The 23,551-nt window shown below is 40.5% G+C and overlaps 1 protein-coding gene across 1 annotated transcript in view; it reads left to right on the top strand.

Moving 5' to 3' along the window:
• Nemf (nuclear export mediator factor) overlaps window positions 1-23,551 on the top strand; it is a 53,540-nt gene that overhangs the window by 25,363 nt on the left and 4,626 nt on the right. Inside the window, exons 16-28 of the mRNA XM_070027605.1 lie at window positions 2,858-2,946; window positions 5,347-5,450; window positions 6,786-6,848; window positions 8,249-8,361; window positions 10,236-10,293; window positions 10,954-11,012; window positions 11,101-11,221; window positions 13,201-13,477; window positions 14,493-14,535; window positions 15,425-15,474; window positions 18,083-18,236; window positions 22,094-22,171; window positions 22,560-22,757. Of these exons, the coding sequence (XP_069883706.1) occupies window positions 2,858-2,946; window positions 5,347-5,450; window positions 6,786-6,848; window positions 8,249-8,361; window positions 10,236-10,293; window positions 10,954-11,012; window positions 11,101-11,221; window positions 13,201-13,477; window positions 14,493-14,535; window positions 15,425-15,474; window positions 18,083-18,236; window positions 22,094-22,171; window positions 22,560-22,757 (1,407 nt within the window). The remainder of the gene's footprint in view (window positions 1-2,857; window positions 2,947-5,346; window positions 5,451-6,785; window positions 6,849-8,248; window positions 8,362-10,235; window positions 10,294-10,953; window positions 11,013-11,100; window positions 11,222-13,200; window positions 13,478-14,492; window positions 14,536-15,424; window positions 15,475-18,082; window positions 18,237-22,093; window positions 22,172-22,559; window positions 22,758-23,551) is intronic.

Raw genomic sequence — 23,551 nt, 5'->3', positions numbered from 1 at the left:
CCCCAGCCTTTAAAAAAAAAAGTCATATCCTATCTGTCAATAAATGTCTTGCTTTCTTAAAGTATAACTGGAATCAGGCAACATCTCATGATTTCCATTAGTTAGGCCCTCATTTCTGTGATTACATGGCTGTAACTAGTCTCTTCCTGGATTGTTCTCCTGTCTGTTTTATACTATAGCTCACTGCCACATAGCAACTATAGTGATGCTTTTAAATGAGAAACAAACTCCATCATTCTGTCCTCTCCTCAAAGGTCTTGCAGTTGCTTCCTATCAATTCAGAGTCTTCCCATGACCTGCCAGAGCCCCTCTCGTCTCTTTCCTCACATCGTATCACTGTGTTCCTCTTCCTATTTTCTCAGCACACTGGGATCTTCAAACCATGGTGTGCTGCTGCCCTCTTAGGCCTTTGCACTTACTACTCTTCCTACCTGGATTGCTCCCCCTTCAAAATTGGTAGGTTTAAAGCTGGGCACCACCTCACACTTGTAATCCTAGCGACTCAGGCTGAGGTCTGAGGTTGGCAGTTCAAAGCCAACTCGAACAGGAAAGTCTGTGAGTCTCTAAATTAACCACCAAAATCCCAGAAGTAGAGCTTTGGCTCAAGTGGTAGAGCACTACCCTGAGCAAAAGAAGGTCAGAGCAGGCATAAGTAGCTCCCATCTGTAATCCTAGCTACTCAGGAGGCTGGGATCTAAGGATCATGATTGGAAGCCAGACTGGGCAGGAAAGTATCTACAGTCAGAAAAAAGACAGAAGTAGCACTGTGGCTCAAAGTGGTAGAGTTCTAACCTTGAATGAAAAAAAAGCCCAGGGACAGTGCCCAGGCCCTGAGTACAAGCCCCACAACCAACAACCACCACCAAAAAAAGAAGTCGCAGTTCAGACATCATCCAGGTCCTGAGTTCAAGTCCTAGGATTGCCACATGTGTACACGCATGTGCATGTGTGCACACACACACACAATTGCAAGGTTTGATCCCTCCATTCATCCATTAACATACCTACTTAATGTCCTCAATCTCTTTACTGTTTTTCCTTTTCTTCGTTTTCTTTTGGGCTGATCTTGGGGCTTGAACTCTGAGCCTGGGCTCTGTCCCTGAGTTTCTTTTGCTCATGGCTAGCACTCTACCACTTGAGCCCCAGTGCCACTTCTGGCTTTTTCTGTTTATATGGTAATGAGGAATTGAAACCAGGGCTTCATGCATGCTAGGGAAGCACTCTACCACTGAGCCACATTCCCAGCCCTCTATTGAAGCATTTATTTGTTATTTCTCTAGGATGTATAGTGCATAAAAATAAGATCTTGTCTGTTTTGTTCTAGTTCATCCTAATTTCTGAACTATTGCCTGGAAGAGAATAGTCAAACTAAAGGCAAGGAGGGCATGGAAGGATACAAGTGAATATGCAAACAATAACAATGGTCAACCTAGACTAGTGTACCTCAGACTGAGGGAGAAATGAAAGCCTCCCATGAAAAACAAAAGCTAAAAAACAAAAGGAAATGTGACTATTAAAACAGCTCTACAGGGGCTGGGAAGGTGGCTCAGTGGTAGAGCGCTTGCCTTGCTTTAATGAGGCCCTGGGTTCAATTCCTCCGCACCACATAAGCAGAAAAAGCCGGAAGTGGCATTGTGGCTCAAGTGGTAGAGCACTAGCCTTGAGCTGAAGAGCTGAGCGACAGCGCCCAGGCCCAGAGTTCAGGCCCCACCACTGACAAAAAGAAGAAAAAATAAACAGCCCTACAGAAGATACTTAGAGGAATTCTACCACAGAAGAAAATTAATATTATAATAATAAACTAATACTAAATGAGTAGCCTTTACTTGGCTCTCTGGCCTTTGTTCCAGTGTTACTTCATTTTCACTGCTCTTGTCCCCTTCTGTCTACTCTTATACTCTCCTCATCTCCTCTTTTCCCCTCTCACTGATCTGGCTCTATATCCTAAACTGGCCCCAAATTTGTAATTCTTCTTTCTCCTGTGTGCTGGGATTACAGGTGTGTATCACCATCCCCAGGTTCGATCTCATTTCTTGACTTTTTTGCTCTGTGATCCCTACTTGCTGGTCTTTCTTTCTGCTTATAATGTTTTTCTTATTCCTGTCCAATAACTTCATCAGTTCTTCAGACTTCTGCTAAATGCTATTTCCTTAGAGAGGCCATATCCCAGCATAAACTTGGTTCCTTTGTTATACTTACTATACTCTCATCACTTTCTCAGAAGCACTTAGGATATGATATATTTGGATGCTGGTATGCTTAGTAACTGTCTCTTTTCTAGACCTTGTGAAGTGGGAGTGGGAGCTTTGTTGTTCACTGTTCTGTCCCCAGTATCTAGCCTTAAACCTGCTACATGATAGGTTCCATCATCTGCTAAATTAACAGGCAGATTTTTTGGTTTTGTTCCAGTCCTGGGGCTTGAACTCAGGGCCTGAATGCCATATCTTAACTTTTGTGTTCAAGGATAGGACTTTACCACTTGAGCCACAGCTCTAGTTCTAGCTTTTTGATGGTTAATTGGAGATTAAGAGTATTACAGGCTTTCCTGCCCATGCTACTTTTAAACTGTGTCCTCCTCATTCTAAGTAGCTAGGATTATTGACACGAGCCACTGGCGCTTGGCACCAGGCAGTTCTTAATTTGTTGATCTTGAGCAAATATTTGCATAAAGTAAATTTTTGTCTTCAATTTTTTTTATATTTAAAGCAAAAATCTTTTATTCTTTGCTTTGAAATATGTATAATTTGTGTTTGTGTAGGTAGTTGCCATTTTGTGACATGCTAAAAACTTTGTCTCATTATTTACTTTAGTGTTGTTTAAATGTATACTATGATTATTTTTAAATTCTTGTAAACAGGCATTCAAATCAGCAGAAAAAAAAACAAAGCAAACCTTAAAAGAAGTTCAAACAGTTACCTCTATTCAAAAAGCAAGAAAAGTATACTGGTAAGTGTTCTATACTTTCTATATTAAGCTTTTTTTTTTCTTGTGCCAGTCCTGGTCTTGAACTCAGAGCATGTGCACTGGAACTGTCTCTGAGCTTCTTTTGCTCAGTGCTAGTGCTCTACCACAGCACCACTTCCAGCTTTTTCTGAGTAGTTTATTGGAGATAAGAATCTCATGAACTTACCTTGCGTGGGCTGGCTTTGAATCATGAACCTCAGATCTCAGCCTTCTGAATAGCTAGGGTTACAGACGTGAACCCCCAACGCTTGGCTTCTACTTCTGGATTTTTAGATGGTTAATTGGAGATCAGAGTCTCAGATACTTTTCTGCCTAGGCTGGCTTCGAACATGGATCCTTAGAACTCAGCCTCCTAAGTAAATAGGATTACATATGTGAGCCACTTGTGCCCAGCTTTACATATTTAGTTTTTGTTTTTATCAGAATGATACATGCTCATTATTGAGAAAGTCAAGCATTTTTACAAAATTAGTCACTGAGCTTTATTTTATTTTATTTTGGCCTGCCCTAGGGCTTGAACTCTGGGCCTGGGTGCTGTCCTTGAGCTTCTTTTGCTCAAGGCAAGTGCTCTACCATGTGAGCCACAGTGCTACTGCCACCAACTTTTTTGAGTAGTTTATTGGAGGTAAGAGTCTCACAGCCTGGGCTTGTTTCAAACTACAATGCTCAAATCTCAGCCTCCTGAGTAGCGAGGATTACAGGTGTGACCCATCAGTGCCTGGCGTCACCTAGCATTTCTTCACCTCTGTTTTCATTGTCTCCCCTCCCAAGGTATCTAATTTTAGTTCTTTTAGATGATTCTAATGAGAGCTTCCTCATATTCTCTAATGAGAGCTTCTGTTAGTTCTGCTTAATTTTTCTGTATTAGTCTCTTATTGACTTTCCACTATGAAAGTTGAGAATTTCACTTGTGCTCTGTTACATAGTTATAGTTTTGTAAAGATTGATTTTCTGCATTAATGTTATTGTGAATATTTAAGTTGTAATCATTGCTGAGCCATCTAGTATTGTTTTCCTTCCTTGCTTATTTTTTTGGTCTTTCCTACAGTTAATAACTGCCTTGTTCCTTTTTTTTTTTTTTTTTTAATTCTGCGTGTACATGAATGTGTGCTGCTACTAAGGCTAGAACTCAGGGCCTGGATGTTATCACTGAGCTTTTATTTTCAGTCATGGGACTTGAACTCAGGGCCTGGGCACAGTCCCTGAGCTCATTTATTCAAGGACAGCATTCTACCACTTTGAGCCACACCTCTACTTTCAGTTTTCTGGTTGTTAATTGAGTCTCAAGGACTTTCTTGCCCAGCCGGCTTTGAACTACTGTCCTCAGATCTCAGCCTCCTGAGTAGCTAGGATTACAAGTGTGAGCCACTGGTGCCCACCTCAGTCTGTCTTAGTGAGATAATATCTTGGCGTGTACACCATCCTGGCCTTGAATTTACTAGGTAAACCTGGCTTGCCTGGAAATTGAGATCTGAGATACTCCTGCCTCAATTTCCCTAGTATTGTGATTACTAGGTTTATAAATATGTACCACATTCCTGGCACACTTTTCTATTTTACCAGTGGTTCAAAACCTTTTCAGTATCTATTGAAAGGGAGGTAACAAAGGGTGGGCGGGGAGAGGAAGAAAGCGGGCTGGGAAGGTGGCTCAGTGGTAGAGTGCTTGCCTCACATGCATGAGGCTCTGGGTTCGATTCCTCAGCACCACATACACAGACAAAGCCGGAAGTGGCGCTGTGGCTCAAGGGGTAAAACACTAGCCTTGAGCTGAAGAGCTGAAGGAGAGTCTAGGCCCAGAGTTCAAGCCCCACAACCGACAAAAATAAATTAAAAAAAAAAAAGAAAGAAAGCTAAACCTAAGGACCACTTGACATTTTCTACTTTGTTTAGTATAACTTATTATTTAAGATAACCTTGAATTTAAGAAACATATCTATATGGAGTAAACAGATAACTAGTCTTTTAATGATATCAGAGTTTTGAAGTCAGGGACTTGCTTTTGTTAGGCAAGAACTAAGAACTATACCACTCCAGCTATGTGCCAACTCATTTTGCTTTAGATATTTTTCAGGTAAGGCCTGGGCCTTTTGCCAGGGTCAGCCTAAGATCTCAATCTTTTTTGCCTCCTAAGTAACTGGTATTACAGGCATGTGCCTGTTTGCCTAGAGATTGCATAAAACTTTTTAAGCATAGAATTAAATTTCTTCTAAGACCATCTTATTATCTTCCAGTTCTTGGTAAAATTTAGCTTGTTGCTTTAAAAGTAATTAAGTTACCTTAACCTACATAAGTATGATAGCTTTGTGTTTGATTTGTAAAAACCATAAATGTATACATCTATAAAGAAAGAAATGTTAATTTTGTTTTCTTTCAATTTGGTAGGTTTGAGAAATTTCTATGGTTCATTAGCTCAGAGAACTATCTAATTATAGGTGGACGAGATCAACAACAGAATGAAATAATTGTAAAAAGATACTTGACACCAGGTAGGTAAGATGAAAATCATAAAAAATTTTGGTCAGTCATCTTAGTATTACACAGTTATTTTCATCTTAAGCTCATTAATTGGACAGGATTAATTAATAGAAATTACTGTTTTTTGTGTACTCATCTTGGGACTTGAACATATGGCCTGAGCACTGTACCTAAGCTTTTTTTTGCTCAAGGACAGCATTCTACCACTTGAGCTATAGTGCTACTTCAGGCTTTTTGGTGATTAATTGGAGATTAAGAATCTCACAGAGCTTTCTGCCTGGGCTGATGAACCACAGTTCCCAGATCTTATCCTCCTAAGTACCTAGGATTTCAGGTGTGAGACACTAGCACCTGCCTTTTTTTTTTTTTTTTTTCCCAAGCAGTAAGGCACCTGACTTTTATTTGTTTGTTTGTTTGTTTTGGGTCCGGTCATGGGGCCTGAACTCTGGGCCTGGGCACTGTCCCTCAGCTCTTCAGCTCAAGACTAGTGCTCTACCACTTGAGCCACAGCGCCACTTCTGGCTTTTTTCTTTTTTGCTTATGTGGTGCTGAGGAATCGAACCCAGGGCCTCTGGCATGCAAGGCATGTGCTCTACGACTGAGCCACCTTCCCAGCCCCGGCACCTGCCTTTTAATAGAAATATTTACTGATTTATGGCTTGCTAAAGATGTGCTTTGCTATTCTGGGTGAATATTGCTAAAGTATCATTATTAGGCTAATTTGTAGTATTGGACTTTTAATCTTTATTATAGATTTTAATTCTTCAAAGTTAGTGCAAGTCAAGCTTATAAAGGCTTAATTTTTCAGTGCTAAACTCTATTAAACATTTTCTACATTTAGAAATAGGACTGAAAGCATTTTTATAGCCACAAATATCCAGGAAACTAAGGCAGAAGAATTGCTAGAGTCACAGAAGTTTAAGATCAGTGACATAGACTTTCTTAAAAGGAGGGTAGAAAAGCTGGGTGCCAGTAGGAAAGTCCATGAGACTCTCTGCAGTTAACCACAAAAAGCCAGAAGTGGAGCTCTAGCTCATGTGGTAGAGTGCTATCCTTGAACATACTAGCTCAGGGATAGCACTTTGGCCCAGAGTTTAAGTCTCAGGACTGGCACCAAAATACATACATACATCCGTGTGTGTGTGTGTGTGTGTGTGTGTGTGTGTGTGTGTGTGTGTGTGTGTGTGTGTGTGTGTGTGTGTGTGTGTGTGTGTGTGTGTGTGTGTGTGTGTGTGTGTGTGTGTGTGTGTGTGTGTGTGTGTGTGTGTACATACATATATATATATATATTGATGAGGGGGAGAAGTAGAACTTAATGTATCATTTGTTATTTGTCCTTATTTAAGGAGACATTTATGTACATGCTGATCTTCATGGAGCTACTAGCTGTGTAATTAAGAATCCAACAGGTAATGTATTTTTATTATTATTTACATTCCTTAAAATATTTTACTATAAGAATATAACAATAAAGGGTATTCCATGAAAATGGTATAATCACATATATGAAGCTTTTTTTTTTCATTTTTTCTCCCCCCTTTGTTGGTGGTAGTGATGCTCTGTATTGAATACAGAGCCTCACTCATGAGGCAAGTTAAACAGGTGCTCTGCCACTGGGGTACCCCAACCCTACATTTTGTACATTTTTTTTGTAACTTTTTTTTTTTTCCCAGGGCTGAGGACCGAACGCACCCTTCCACTGGGTTAAACCCCCAGCGGGTTTTTTTTTTTTTTTTTAAGAATTTTCTCTGGGTACTTGATGGCTCATTCCTATAATTCTAGCTATTCAGGAGGCTGAGAACTGAGGATCCAGGTTCGAAGCCAGCCTGGTCAGGAAAATCCATGAAACTCTTACCTCCAGTTAACTACCAAAATTCCAGAAATAAGAGTTGTGGCTCAAGTGGTAGAGCACTAGTCTTTATCAGAAACAGGGGGTCTGGGAATGTAGCTTAGTAGTAGAGTGCTTGCCTAGCATGCATGAAGCCCTGGGTTCAATTCTCAGTACCACATAAACAGAAAAGGCTGGAAGTGGCTCTGTGGCTCAAGTGGTTGAGTGCTAGCCTCGAGTAAAAGAAGCCCAGGGACAGTGCCCAGGCCCTGAGTTCAAGCCCCAGGACTGACAAAAACAAAAAGACAAAAACAGTTATGGACAGTTCAGGCTTTATGACCGACACACAAAAAATAATTTTATGTTATATGAATTTCATCCCAATTAGAATATTGAATCCCAGCTGTAGGAATACATCAATATGTTTTTCTTTTTGATGATTCAGGTAATCTGAATTAATTCTGGAAGTCTCCAAATTTCATATTTTTTTCAATTACTTATTTGGAAAGATATATCATGTATGACTTTTTTTTTTTTGGTCCTTTGTGGGGCTTGAACTCTGAGCCTTGGTGCTTTCCCTATGCTCTTCAGCTCAAGGCGAGTGCTCTAATGCTTGAGCCATAGCACCGCTTCAGTTTTCTAGTGGTTTTTATTGGAGATAAGAGTCTCACAGAGTTTCCTGCCTGGGCTGGCTTTGAACCACGATCCTCAGATCTCAGCCTCCTGAGTATTACAGGTGTGAGCCAATGGCGCCCAGCCTATGACTTGTTTTATTTTGTTTTTATTATGTAAGCAATTTCAAAACCTGCCATGTAAATACATTTTATTAAAAGTCACTGCTTTTATCGAAGCTTTGCTAAACATAAATGCAGTGACTTTTAATACTGAAATAAGATGAGGTGTTATTGCTTAAGATGATTTACCCTTACTACACAGTAGTATGTTTTTACTTTGGTACTGAACCGTAGCTTGTTATTGTAGGAGAAGCTATCCCTCCACGGACCTTGACCGAAGCTGGCACAATGGCACTTTGCTACAGTGCTGCTTGGGATGCACGAGTTATCACTAGTGCTTGGTGGGTGTACCATCATCAGGTAATAGGAATGATCCATTTATTTATTAATGTATTTTTTAAATTTTTTTACTGTTCCTGGGGCTTGAACTCAAGGCCTGGGCACTGTCCCTAAGCTTTTGTGCTCAAAGCTAGCACTCTACCAGTTGAACCACAGCTTCATTTCTAGCTTTTTAGTGGTTAAGTGGAGATAAGAGTCTCCTGAACTTTCTTGCCTGAGCTGGCTTCAAACCACAATCCTGAGATCTTAGCCTCCTGAGTAGCTAGAATTAGAGGTGTAAGTCACCATGCCAACTTGGGTTCCTTTTTAAAATTTCTTTTTGTTTTTGCCTGAGACCAGGAATCAAATGTACTTACGCTCATCGGCTGGTACTCTACCATCTGTGCCATGCCTCAGCTATACTTTGTGTCAGATCTTGAAGATGAGAATAATGCAGGAGATGCAGCTCAGTTGTAGAGCTGTTAACTAGCATGTACAAAGCCTTGGTTCAGTCCTGAGTACCACAAATATAAGAAAAGAAGGAAAAGGAAGATAAAATGCCTACCTTAATAAAATTTATTTTTAAAAAAAATTTAGCTGGGCACCAGTGGCTCGTGCCTATAATCGTAGCTACTCAGGAGGCTGAGATCTGAGGATCATAGTTCAAAGCCAGCCCAGGCAGGAAAGGCCTTGAGACTCTTATCTCCAATAAACCACTAGAAAACCAAAAGGGGTGCTGTGGCTCAAGCTGTAGAGCGTTTGCCTTGAGCTGAAGAGCTCAGGGACAGCGTCCAAGAGTTCAAGCCCCACAACCAACAACAACAACAAAAATTAACTACAAATCCTTGGCTCATGCCTGTAACCCCTAACTACTCAAGAGGCTGAGTAGTTTGAAGGTTTGAAGCCAGCCTAGTCAGGAAAAGTCCATGAGACTCTTATCTTTAACCACCATAAAGCTAGAAGTAGCATTCTAAGCTCAAGTAGTAGAGCACTAGCCTTGAGCAAAAAAGCTTAGGGACAAACTGGGCACTGGTGGCTCATACCTGTAATCTTAGCTACTCAAGAGGCTGAGATCTGAGAATTGCAGTTCAAAGCCAGTCTAGGCAGAGAAGTCTGTGAGACTCTTATCTCCAATTAATCAACACAAAAAAGCTGGAAGTAGAGCTGTGAGCTCAAGTAGTATGGCACTAGTATGAAGCTGAAAAAGCTCAGTGACAATGCTCAGGCCCTGAGTTCAAGCCCCAGAGCTGTCACAATACCAAAATTTTATTATGTTACATTAGTTGTGTGGGGAGTGGATTTGTTACCTTCCTTCATATTTACAATATATTTGAATAGATATCTTATATGTAAGTGGTAGGAAAACATTCATATTAAGTAACAAGTGTTATAATAATGATTTGTAAGTATATAATAGGGTAGATAGTGTTAGGAAGCCATAATGCTACTTATTTAAATATGGCTACTCTGGTAGAAAAAAAAAATCCTAAAATTTCTTTCTTTTTTGTCAGTCGTGGGGCTTGAACTCTGAGCCTGGGCGCTGTCCCTGAGCTTTTCAGCTCAAGGCTAATACTCTACCACTTGAGCCACCGTGCTACTTCTCGTTTTCTTATGGTTACTTAGAGATAAGAATGTCATAGAATTTCCTGCCTGGGCTGGTTTTGAACTGCAATTCTCATATGTCAGCCTCCTGAGTAGCTAAGATTACAGGCATGAGCCACCAGCACCCAGCCTAAAATTTCTTAAGAAATCAATATAACAGGAAGTGGTACTGTGGCTCAAGCCATAGAGTGCTCACCTCGAGCTGAAGAGTGCAGGGTTAGTGCTTAAGCCCAGAGTTCAAGCCCCACGACCGACAAAAAAAAAAAGAAGAAGAAGAAGAAGAAATCAATATAACATACTATTATGTTCCTTAGGTATCTAAAACAGCACCAACTGGAGAATATTTGACAACAGGAAGTTTTATGATAAGAGGTAATGACCTGATGTGAAAATGTACCTAACTTGTCAGTGAATTATGATGACAGGTCTGAATACCATATACAAATAGGCTCAAAAACTGATTAATAACATAATCAACTTAGGACATAAGGAGCTTTCTGACTTGGAATGACAAATTGAGCAATTATCATTTCATCTTCATATACACTGATACAAATGTTCTTTAACATAGTTTAGTTATAAGAATAGGAAAGTATAGCTTGACCCTTTTATAAAATTAAAAAGATTATTCAGAGGCTAGGAATGTGGCTTAGTGGTAGAGTGCTTGCCTAACATGCATGAAGCCCTGGATTCCTGGGTTCAATTCCTCAGTACCACTTACACAGAAAACAGTACCACTTCTGAATGGCGCTGTGGTTCAAGTGGTAGAGTGCTATCCTTGAATAAAATAAGTTCAGGTACTGTGCTCAGGCACTGAATAATCTTTTTTTTTTTTTTTTTGCAAGTCCTGGGACTTGAACTCAGGGCCTGACTAATTCAAAGTATGAAAATAAACATGTATGTTATTCTTTTAGATTACTGTTTCTGTTTATGGTTCCTAAATAGATATAATCACTGGTGTCAATTATTTTTCAGACAAAAGCGAAAAAGAGAACTGATGTTTGAAACACTGATATATATTATTTTTTGTAGGAAAAAAGAATTTCCTTCCTCCTTCATATCTAATGATGGGTTTTAGCTTCCTCTTTAAGGTACTTTTCATCTCCTTGGGTTGTTTTATTTTTTAGTTCTTATAAATCTTCCTTACAGTTTTATCACTGAAAATAACTATTTCTGTAGGTAGATGAGACTTGTATTTGGAGACATCGGGGTGAACGAAAAGTCAGAGTGCAGGATGAAGACACTGAGACGCTGGCAAGTTGTACAAGTGAACTCATATCAGAAGAAATGGACCAACTAGGTAGTTCACATATTCAAATAAATTGGCTTGTGATGTTTTCTATTGTCTGTTTTACTTCTAAATCCTTATTTAGATGATCATGTCTCTTTGGGGAAAATTAAAATTTTAAAAAGATACTGCAAGGACTGGTGGCTGATGCCTTATAGTCCTCATTACCTAGGATGCTGAGATTTTAGATTGGTGGTTCAAAGCCAGCCTGGCCAGAAAAGTCCATGAGACTCTTTAACTCCAAGTAATCACAAAAAAAGCAGGAAGTAGAGCTGTGGTTCAAGTGGCAAGAGCACTAGACAGGAGCACAAAAGGTTAAGGACCCAGGCCCTGAGTTCAAGCTCCAAGACTGGCACATACACACACACCAAAAAAAGATACTAGTTAGGGCTGGGAAGGTGGCTCAGTGGTAAAGTGCTTGCCTTGCATGCAGGAGGCCCTGGGTTCGATTCCTCAGTGCCACATAAAAGCAGAAAAAGCCAGAAGTGGTGCTGTGGCTCAAGTGGTAGAGCACTAGGCTTGAGCTGAAGGACAGCACCCAGGCCCAGAATTCAGGTCCCACAACCGGCAAAAAAAAAAAAGATACTAGTTGTCAGTTTCACATGTTAAACATACTTATTATGATGAATTAAGAAGTACTTGATAGGCTGGGTGCTGGTGACTCACACCTGTAATCCTAGCTACTAAGGAGGCTGAGATCTAAGGATCACAATTCAAAGCCTGCCCAGGCAGGAAAGTCTGTGAGACTCTTATCTCCAGTTAACCACCAGAAAACTGGAAGTGGTGCTGTGGCTCAAGTGGTAGAGCTCTTGCCTTGAGCTGAAGACTGAGGGACAGTGCCCCAGGCCCAGAGTTCAAGCTCATGACCTCAAAAAAAAAAAAAAAAAAAAAGGGCTGAGAAGGTGGCTCAGTGGTGGAGCGCTTGCCTTGCATGCTTGAGGCTCTGGGTTCGATTCCTCAGTACCACATAAGCAGAAAAAAAAAACAGAAGTGGTGCTGTGGCTCAAGTGGTAGAGTGCTAGCCTTGAGCTGAAGAGCTGAGGGGCAGTGCCCAGGCCCAGAGTTCAGGCCCCATGACTGGACCCAAAAAAAATTTTTAAAAAATACTCGATAGGATTTATAACTAGCATACTTTAGTGTATGTTTAGTACAATTTCAGTATTTAGTGGGTAGTGTGTAAAATCTAGCAAAAATGGACTGGTGTATATAAATTAGCATTTAAATTTGAATTGAGGAATTAGAAATGATGGACACCTATAACAAATTCTGTTTCTCATATGAGATTTTTTATTATATTTTTAATTATATATCTGCTGTAAGTAGAGAGCAACTACAGTTAGAATACATTTACCAGCTTCCCTGAGGTAGCTAAAGCAAAAATACTTGCTAAATTGCTTTTACAGTTTTTTTCCCCCTCCTGGGTCATTCCTTTTTAGGAGTCATGTGGTTTCATTTATACCTACAGTACTAGCAGTCTATTGATGGCTCCTCACCATGTCCCACACACTATACAAAGTCACACATGTTTTGTATTCATTATTTTTTTTTGTTTTCCTCACACTGTGATGGTCGCTCATCCTAGTATTACTACTAAGTAGTAGTATTTTTGTGAAAGTGTGAGCACTTGTTATGTGCTAATAACATAGCATAATATAACATGTTAGCTTTCATTTATGTTAGGAAAGCTGCAGAGTTTATACAACTTAATTATTGTCTTGCTTTCTAAAGTTACCTAAGAAAGGCAATTTATGGTTTTCATTGTCAAATGGTAGCAGTATATAAGAAATTTATTATGGGAGAAAGATCTTGGAGATCCCATAGTCCATCCTGCTCATGGTGCAGATGTCTGAATCAGAGTAGTACCTTCTGGAGATGAGAAATTATTCTGGTGATCTTTTGGGAAAGTCTGAAATGTTTTTGTGAAGTTTTCAGGTCAATACCATAACTTTGTTGGGGTCCTCATCCTGACTTCCCTTTTGGTAATTGTTCAGAAGGAGATGACAGCAGCAGTGAAGAAGACAGAGAGGAATTACATGAAACGCCAATAGATGTAGAGCTCACGACTCAGGGTAACCCAGAGGCTGTTACTATTCAGAGTGGTGGAGATGAACAAAATGAGCTCATTGAAAAAGAAAGCTCTGAAGATGAAGGAGAATCTGAAGAAGTGAAAAAAGATCAAGGGTCTGTTGAAGAAATGAAGGATGAAGAGGAAGAGACATTATATTATCCTGATACTACCATTGACTTAACCCATCTTCAATCCCAAAGGTAAATAAAAATAATAAGTTTTAAGTTTCATTTAAATCAGTTGCTTGAGCCTCTCCTTAGAGAAATTCCCAGGATCAGGGTACAAAAATACGTAACAGCAAAGTTTCCAAAATAGGTCAAAATAGAAAAAAGCAGAGACTAGGTGTGGTGGCTCAGTGGTAGAATGCAAAATCCTGGGTTCCATGAATCACCACAAAATAGATAAACTAATAACCAGAAACACCAACCAGAAAAGAGACAAAGTTCTTCATGCTAATAACAAAGCTATCCCATCCAGGAAGAATGTTGGGGATCAAGGAGGGGAGGGGGAAAGAGGGTTAGTCTTTAGTGTGTTACTGATCACCAGCTAAAGAATTTATAGTTTAAAAGCATTATTATTAGGGTAATAAAAAGAATAGCTTAGCTGGGCATCAGTGGCTCACGCCTATTTTCCCAGCTACTCAGGAGGCTGAGATCTGAGGATCATGGTTCAAAGCCAGTCCAGGCAGAAAAGTCCCTATGAGACTATCTCCAACTAACCACTCAAAAAACAGAGGTGATTCTGTGGCTTTCAAAGTGGTAGAGCACTAACCTTGAGTAAAAGAGCTCAGGGACAGGGCTCAGGCCCTGAGTTCAAGCCCCACAACTGACAGAAAAAAAAAAAGGGCTTAGAGTTCAGACAATGTCTTAGGTTGTGCCATTAATGCAATGACATGTAATCTTCAGGTACCTTCTAAGTGAAAACAACATAGTATGCTTTTCACAGAGTTTTGGTGAAGATTTTACACATGTCAAACATCTAGCAGTTTCTGACATATACTAATATTTCAACACATGGTACCTACTTAAAAGTATACATGTAGACATGTTGTATACGCTATTTGAAAAGATGACAAGACTGTATTTTTTTCTATTGTTATTTTTTAAAGATGGTAGGATTATAAGTGAGAGTATGATGGGGGAATGTTTTGGTATCTTGTAAATTAGTGCCTTTCACAGTCTTAATAGATTCTTTTTTATTCTTTTTTCTTCATAGGTCCCTCCCGAAATTGGCTTCAAAAGAGGAATTTACTAATTCAGTAAGCTGTTTATGAAGTTTGTGAAAATGTTTTTCCCCAATAATTTTTTTACTGAGTGCCTATGTCTACTCTCTAGTTACTCAAGAGGCTGAGATCTGCAGGATGGCCGTTCAAAGCCAGTCCAGGCAGAAAAATCCTCCATCTCCAATTAATCAGCAAAATGCTGGAGGCATGGCTCAAGTGGTAGAGCACCAGACAAGCAATCTAAGTGAGTGCCCTGAGTTCAAAGTCCAGTAAAAAATAATTTTTAATTAAATTGAAAAAAAATTTTTTTTCTTTGGTTAGTCATGGGGCTTGAACTCAGGGCTTGGGCACTGCCCCTGAACTCTTTTGCCCAAGGCTGGTGGCCTACCAGTTTGAGCCACATCCCCACTTCTGGTTTTCTGGTGACTACTGGAGTTAACAGTCTTGTAGCCACATGCTGGTGGCTCACGCCTGTAATCTAACTATTCAGGAGGCTGAGATCTGAGGATTGTGGTTCAAAGCCAGCCCTGGCAAGAAAATCTTTGAGACATTTATAGTGGTAGAACACTACTAGCCTTTGAGCAAAAGAGCTCACGGATTCAGTGCCCAGGCCCTGAATTCAAGCCCCACTTGATCAGCCCAAAAAATAAAGAAATAAAAGAGTCCCTCAGATCTCAGCCTCCTAGATAGGATTACATGTGTGAGCCACCAGTGCCTGGCTTTTAGTTGTTGTTGTTGTTGTTGTTGTAAGAAAACTTGGCTGAGCTTTACTAAGTAAGTAAGCAAGCAGACAAGGAGAAAGGAGGAAGCACAGTAGCAGAGTTTGGGTGCTCTTGAAGGGAGATAGAGACACCTGGCTTTTTTATTTTAATTTTACCTATTGAAAATTACTAGTCATGTTATTGTGTTTCCTTATTTTTAACAGAGTGACAGTAAATCACAGAGCCGGAGACATTTGTCAGCCAAGGAAAGAAGGTAAAACATATTTTTATTCTTTTCAAGTATGTTTATAATATTTTTTAAAATTGTTAACTTAGCTTCCAATTCACTGTTCTGAAGCTTTCTTTTAGCTGACTGCCAGTGGCTCACACCTACAGGCCTAGCTATTTAGGACGCTGAGAATTAAAAATCATGGTTCAGTGTTCGCCCAGGTACACAAATTTGTAAGACTGTTCTCTGCAGTTAACCAGCAAAAGGCCAGGACTGGAGGCATGGCTCAAGTAATAGAGGTCCAGCCATGAGTAAAAAGCCAAGCTTAAACATGAACTCAAGATGTCAACCCCCAGTACTGGCACAAAAAGAAAAAGATCTTAAAGCCTTCCTCTGTTAAAATTATTGAGATTTGGGGCTGGGAAGGTGGCTCAGTGGTAGAGCACTTGCCTTGCATGCATGAGGCCCTGGGTTCAATTCCTCAGCACCACATAAGCAAAAAGAAAAAAGCTGGAAGTGGTGCTGTGGCTCAAGTGGTAGAGCACTAGCCTTGAGCTGAAGAGCTGAGGAACAGCACCCAGGCCCAGAGTTCAGGCCCCATGACCAGACCTCCTCCCCCCCCCCCCCCCCGCAAAAAAAAAATTATCGAGATTTAACACAAATCTTCAGTTTTTGATATGCATCTGTAATTATGATTTTTGGTTTCATGAATTAGACCTTTACTATATACATAAACATATACAATACATTGAATTACCTTAAGTAGACTAGCTAGTTCTATGATAAATATTTAGTCATCTTAATTGCACAAACTAATGGGTTTTGTTTTGGTTGTTTTTGTTTTGGTTTTTTTTGGGGGGGTCCGGTAGTAGAGCCTGAACTCTGGGCCTGGGTGCTGTCCCTCAGCTCTTCAGCTCAAGGCTAATGCTCTACCACTTGAGCCACAGCGCCACTTCCGGCTTTCACAGCACCACTTCTGGCTTTTTTCTTTTTGCTTATGTGGTGCTGAGGAATCGAACTCAGGGCCTCGAGCATGCAAGGCAAGCACTCTACCACTGAGCCACCTTCCCATCCCAAACTAATGGGTTTTGTTGTCATGTTTCCATATATCTCATAGCAAGTTTTGATCTCATCAAAGTTACCAAGGCTCTGGCACCCAACTAGGGTGTGGTGGCATGTGCCAGTGTTCCCAGGTAGGTGTAGGCAGGAGGTTCATAGTCCAGGCTGACCCAGGCAAAAAAGTTTTTAATTTAAATTTTAAAAAACACCTAAAGTAAGCCGGGCGCTGGTGGCTCACGCCTGTAATCCTAGCTACTCAGGAGGCTGAGATCTGAGGATCGCGGTTCAAAGCCAGCCCGGGCAGGAAAGACCGTGAGACTCCTATCTCCAATAAACCACCAGAAAACCAGAAGTGGCGCTGTAGCTCAAGTGGTAGAGCGCTCGCCTTGAGCTGAAGAGCTGAGGGACAGCGCCCAGGCCCAGAGTTCAGGCCCCACGACCGACCAAAAAAAAAAAAAAAAAAACACCTAAAGCACAAAAGGGGTGAAGTAGAAGAGTACCTGCTATGCACATGCAAGGCACTGAGTTCAAACCCCATTACTGCCCACCCTCTAAAAAAGGGCTATTTTAGCACTTAGGCACATGAAAGTCAGAGAGACTCCAAGGAGAATTAACGATAACTAAGGAGAAGGACAGTTTTAGAAGAAATATGTAGATATTCTGGGGCAATGATTAAGTAGACCGAAATGTGACCTGATGAATTGTAAGATGGGAGAGGTGAATGTGGATCAAAAGTATAAAACTTAGAATGACAGGCAATGATTACAACTTAAATATTCACAATAACATTAATGCAGAAAATCATCCTTTATAAAAATGTAACTATGTAACAGAGCACAAATGAAATTCTCAACTTTCATAGTGGAAAGTCAATAAGAGACTAATACAGAAAAATTAAGCAGAACTAACAGAAGCACAGTATAGAGATTTGAGGTAGCTCTCATTAGAATCATCTAAAAGAACTAAAATTAGATGCCTTGGGAGGGGAGACAATGGAAACAGAGGTGAAGAAATGCTAGGTGACGCCAGGCACTGATGGGTCACACCTGTAATCCTCGCTACTCAGGAGGCTGAGATTTGAGGATTGTAGTTTGAAGCCAGCCCAGGCTGTGAGACTCTTACCTCCAATAAACTACTCAAAAAAGTTGGTGGCAGTAGCACTGTGGCTCACATGGTAGAGCACTTGCCTTGAGCAAAAGAAGCTCAAGGACAGCACCCAGGCCCAGAGTTCAAGCCCTAGGACAGGCCAAAATAAAATAAAATAAAGCTCAGTGACCTACTTTTGTAAAAAGCTTTGTAAAAATGCTCATTATTGAATTGGAGTGTAACTTGGGTAACTTTAGGGAAGGTTATTCTGAATTCAGTCATGGGACATGAACTCAGGGCCTGGGCACAGTCCCTGAGCTCATTTATTCAAGGACAGCACTCTACCACTTTGAGCCACACCTCTACTTTTGGTTTTCTGGTTGCAGTTGGCTTTGAACCGTGATCCTCAGATCTCAGCCTCCTGAGTAGCTAGGATTATAGGCACCCAGCTAGAGCACCGAATACTTGACGTTCTTAGAACTCATGTTTCCATTTCATTTGTGTTTAGAGAAATGAAGAAGAAAAAGTATTCAGTTGACTCAGGAGATTTAGAAGTGATGGAAGGAAAGGAAAAAGAAAAGGATAGTGCTATACACAACGAAACTCAACAGAACACAAGCAAAAATGTTGCTGCTACCCAGCCAGTGAAACGAGGACAAAAGGTAATAAGCTTTTGTATGGGTCACATAGGGAAGTGTGTGGTTTCAGTTTTTGGCCTTGAACTGAGGACCTGGAACTGTCCCTGAGTTTCTTTGCTGGAGGCCTCCCCAACCACTTGAGCCACAGGTTTTTGGTGGTTAATTGAAGAGTCTCTCAGGCTTTACTGCGTGGGCTGACTTCAAACTGTTATCCTCAGATCTCAGCTTCGTGAGTAGCTAGGATTACAGGTGTGAGCCACTGGCACCCAGCTTTCTGTTGATTTTTTAAAAGTGAAATGTAAGTGTAGGCAAAGAAAAATATCCTGGGAACATGGAAGTTAACAATCTGTGTTCCTTAGACCTGTATGATATTCTGCCCACATAATAATCTTAATGCAGAGGAGGACTAAGAGACTGATTCGCCAGTCTCCCCTTAATAAATGGCAGAGCTGAATTTTTTTTATACCTTCCTTTTTTTTTTTTTTTTTTTTTTTGGGTCAGTTGTGGGGCGTGAACTCAGGGCACAGGCACTGTCCCTGAGTTCTTTTGGTCAAGGCTGGCACTCTACTACTTTGAGACTTTGAGCAACACTGCCACTTCCAGGTTTTTTGGTGGTTAATTGGAGATAAGGTTTTCACAGGCTTTCCTGCCTAGGCTGGCTTTGAACAGTGATCCTCAGATCTCAGCCTCCTGAGTAGTTAGGATTACCTGCATGAGCCACCAGTGCCTGGATTTTCCCCCCTTTTTGATGCTGGGAATTGAGCCCATGCCTCAATTCATATACTTAGCAAGTACTATACTACTGAGCCTATACCCCAGTCCCACAGTGGATCTCAATGGATTTTGGTTAGGATTCTTATATACTTCATTAAAGAAAGTTGATGAAGGGGTTGGGAAGGTGGCTCACTGGTAGAGTGCTTGCCTTACATGTATGAGGCCCTGGGTTCAATTCCTCAGCACCACATAAATGGAAAAAGCTGGAAGTGGCACTGTGGCTCAAGTGGTAGAGTGCTAGCCTTGAGCTGAAGAGTTCAGGCCCAGGCCCAGAGTTCAAGCCCCATGACCAACGAAAAAGGAAGGAAGGAAGGAAGAAGGAAAGAAGGAAGGAAGGAAGTTGATGAAGAAAGAGATAGTAGACTATATTTTTAATTTAAGATGTTGTGCAAAGGGATTACAATTCCATAAGTCAAGTGAGTAAAATCTTATTGACATTTCATACCTTCCTTCATTCTCCACCACTTTCCCCCTTCTGTTCCTATACACAAGTAATATAGTTCAGTTTTATATAATATACATGGAATATAATGACTACATTTGTTCACCCTCCTTCTCTCCATTCCTGCCCCCTTCCCCTGTGCCCACCCCTTAAAACATGTTCCCACTTCCTGGTATTTTCAGTTGTTCAGAGGAGTTACACCTTCAAGGTTCCCTTAAGTACACCCTCCTTTACTTTGTGTGTAAATGCTGTGAACCCTGTATGATATCACGAATAGTTGTATTTCAGATCTAGCTTCCACAGGAGAGAAAACATGTCCTGTTTGTCTCTCTCAGCCTGGCTTACTTAGTATGATTTGTTCTAGGTCCATTCATTTACCTGCAAATGACTTATTATTTCTAAGGGATGTGTAAAATTATATCGTGTAGATGTACTACATTTCCTTGATCTACCCATCCATTGTAGGGCATTTGGACTGTTTCTATAACTTGTCTATTGTGAATAGTATAGCCATGAACATGGATGTGCAAGTACCTTTTTAATGTATCCTGACTTAGAATATTCTGAGCAGATGCCTAAGAGTGGTATGGATATGGATGGATGGTAGGGAAGTTCTGTATTTAGTTTTTTGAGAAATCTCCGATTGGTTTTATTAGTTTATATTCCCAGCAATAGTGTTATAGGATTATTTTTCCCCCATCTCCCCCCCAGCATTTGTTGCTGTTTGAATTCTTGATGCTGGCCAATCTTATTGGTGTGAGGTGGAATCCTAATGTTTTGATTGCATTTACCTTACAGCCAGGGATATTGAACTAGTCTATGCTTCTTTTTTTTTTTCTTTTTTAACCAGTCCTGGGGATTGAACTCAGGGTCTGGGCACTGTCCTGAGCTTCTTTTGCCCAAGTCCTAGCACTCTACCATTTGAGCCACAGCACCACCTCTGCCTTTTTCTGTTTATGCAATACTGAGGAATCTAACCCAGGGGTTCATGCATGCCAGGTAAGCACTCTACCACTAAGCCATATTCCCAGCCCTAGACTATGCTTTTTTAAGTGCCCATATTATTTTTAAAAAGTGGAGACTAAGCAGGGCGCCAGTGGTTCATGCCTGTAATCCTAACTACTCAGGAGGTTGAGATCTGAGGATCACAGTTCAAAACCAGCCCAGACAGGAGTCCGTGAGACTCTAATCTCCAATAAACCACTAAGTGGAGACTGTGGGCTAATAGATCAATGTATCCTCTTTAAAATGAATTGCAGGGCTGGGAAGGTGGCTCAGTGGTAGAGCACTTGCCTTGCATGCTCGAGGCCCTTGGGTTTGATTCCTCAGCACCACATAAGAAAAAAGCTGGAAGTGGCACTGTGGCTCAGGTGGTAGAGTGCTAGCCTTGAGCTGAAGAGCTGAGGGACAGCGCCCAGGCCCAGAGTTCAGGCCCCATGACCGGACCCAAAAAATAAATAAATAAATAAATAAATAAATAAAATGAATTGCAGGCCAGGGCTGTGGCTCAGTTAGTATAATGCTTGGGTAGCATATTCAAACTGTAGTTTAATCTCAAGCACCAAAACAAAAAACAAACACTAGTTTAATTAAAATTCAGTTTTAACCTTATAGCAAGTTCCTAGTTTAACTTTGCTGTTATATTTCCTGTTCTTCCTCTGTGTGTGTAAGTGCAGTAACTGGTGTAATAGCTCTCTAGACTTTTCCTTTTGATTCTTGCTTTTCTTGTATTCCCACAGACTATAAAGTCCACTTTTAAGGAAAACTTCTTTTTTTTTTTTTCCTCACAATTTATGCTCGACTGAAAATGTCTCCTTTTTTTACATCAAGATCTTCCTTCCACTTTGCCCATTCTATTTATAAAATGTGATGTTAATTTACTTTTTTGCCAATCCTGGGACTTGAACTCAGAACCCAGGCACTGTCCCTAAGCTTCTTTTGCTCAAGGCTAGTGCTCTACCACTTGAGCCACAGTGCCACTCCCATCTTTTTCAGTTTATGTGGTACTGAGGAATTGAACCCAGGGCTTTATACGCTTTATACATGCTAGACAAGCACTCTACCACTAAGCCACATTCCCAGCCCAATTTACCTTAATTTCTGTATGAACCTTTTGTCCACCAGTGGTTTGTTCTTTGAGGACAAAGACAATGGTTTGTCCATTTGTGTTCTTCATATTGCTTATCATAATAGTGCCTTATTTTTAGCATTTTTGACAGAAGCGGTAGAAAAAGACTTCTTTTTGAGGTAGGATTTTGCTAAGTTGGGCTAGCCTCAAACTTGCAATTCTTCTGAATGTTTAGGATTAAAGATATAAACTACCATATCTGGCCTATATGCACCTTTGTTGTTGGTGGTGGTGGTGATGAGGCTTGAACTCAGGGCCTGGGCACTTAGCTTTTGTGCTCAAGGCTAGCACTGTACCACTTGAGCCATAGTTCTACTTCTAGTTTTCTGGTGGTTGATTAGAGATAAGAGTCTCACAGAATTTCCTGCCTGGGCTGGCTTTGAGCTGTGAACCTCAGATCTCAGCCTCCTGAGTAGCTAGGATTAAAGGCATGAGCCACACCAGTGCCCTGCTTAAAAGCACCTTTTCTGAATTACAAGTTTTTTTTTGCATTCCTTACTGCTCAAATTTTCTAAAATAAGTTTTCTGATTTAATAGAGCAAAATGAAAAAAATGAAGGAAAAATACAAAGACCAGGATGAAGAAGATCGTGAACTTATTATGAAATTGTTGGGGGTAAGTAACATATAAAAAACTCCTTTATTCCTTTTGCTTTTCATTGGCCATCCATCCCTCATCTAGTCTATGAGAAATAGAATATGAAACTATTTTTGTTGTTGTTAAAATCTTGATTTTTTTGGGGGGGGGGGTCCGGTTGTGGGGCCTGAACTCTGGGCCTGGGCGCTGTCCCTCAGCTCTTCAGCTCAAGGCTAGCGCTCTACCACTTGAGCCACAGCACCACTTCCAGCTTTTTTCTCCTTTTTTTGCTTATGTGGTGCTGAGGAATAGAACCCAGGGCCTCAGGCATTGCAAGGCAAGCGCTCTACCACTGAGCCACCTTCCCAGCCTAAAATCTTGATATTTTTAACGGTGATATTAACTGATTTTTCTCTGTGAATTGAAGTCTGCAGGTTCAAACAAAGAAGAAAAAGGGAAGAAAGGAAAGAAAGGAAAAACAAAAGATGAACCCATGAAAAAGCAGCCTCAGAAACCCAAAGGTGGACAAAGGGTTTCAGACATCATTAAGAAAGAAACTCCATCCCTTGAGGTCTTAACTCACGAGGTACAAGACTTGGCTATAGATGACTCACATGATGATAAGGTAAGGCTGCTCTCAGGCTCTTGCCTAGGATGCCCAGAACCTGGGACTTAATGGTGGTAAAACCAGGGTAAATGGCAATCCTCATATTAGGAATACAACCTGTGCTGGTGACTCACACTTGTAATCCTAGCTACTCAGGAGATTGAAATCCCTCAGATGGTTTGAAGTCAGCCTGTGAAGAAAAGTCTGAGAGACCCTTATCTCTAATTTAAACTACCAAAAAGCTGGAAGTGAAGCTGTGGCTCAAGTGATACGGCACCAAGTTGAGAACCTAAGGCCCTGAGTTCAAGCCCAATACCAGCACCAAACAAAACCCTAAAGCTAAACTGTTTTTAAGAATTATAAGCAGTCAAAAAAAAAAAAAACAACTGCTACAAGTCTTTACAAAATAATCGCTTTTATGGAGAAATTTTATTTGTTTCTTATTAGAACTCAGTTAAATTAAACTCAGTTTAAGTTAAATTAAACTCCAGTGGTAGAATGCTTGAGGCTCTGAGCTTAAACTACCCGAAAAAAAAAAAGACAAATGAATTAAGTTTATCTTGAATTAAGTGGAAAATAAATTTATACTTCTCTAAGCTTTTCTGTGGGGTAATGGTCTATATTATCTCACATTATATTCAAATGACTGTACAGGAAAAGCAGCAAGAAGTTAACATTTTTACAGTACAGGAAAAGCAGCAAGAAGTTAACATTTTTACAGCTACAATCATTATATAAATTGTTTTATCAACCAAATCCAAGGTCAAATTCCACTATACCTTCTTGAAGGCATATATGTATCCTCCATGTGT

Source organism: Dipodomys merriami, unplaced genomic scaffold, assembly GCF_024711535.1.
Source record: "Dipodomys merriami isolate MVZ:Mamm:240054 unplaced genomic scaffold, mDipMer1.0.p SCAF_1, whole genome shotgun sequence".
NCBI lineage: Eukaryota > Metazoa > Chordata > Mammalia > Rodentia > Heteromyidae > Dipodomys > Dipodomys merriami.
This window is presented reverse-complemented; position numbering and strand designations above follow the sequence as displayed.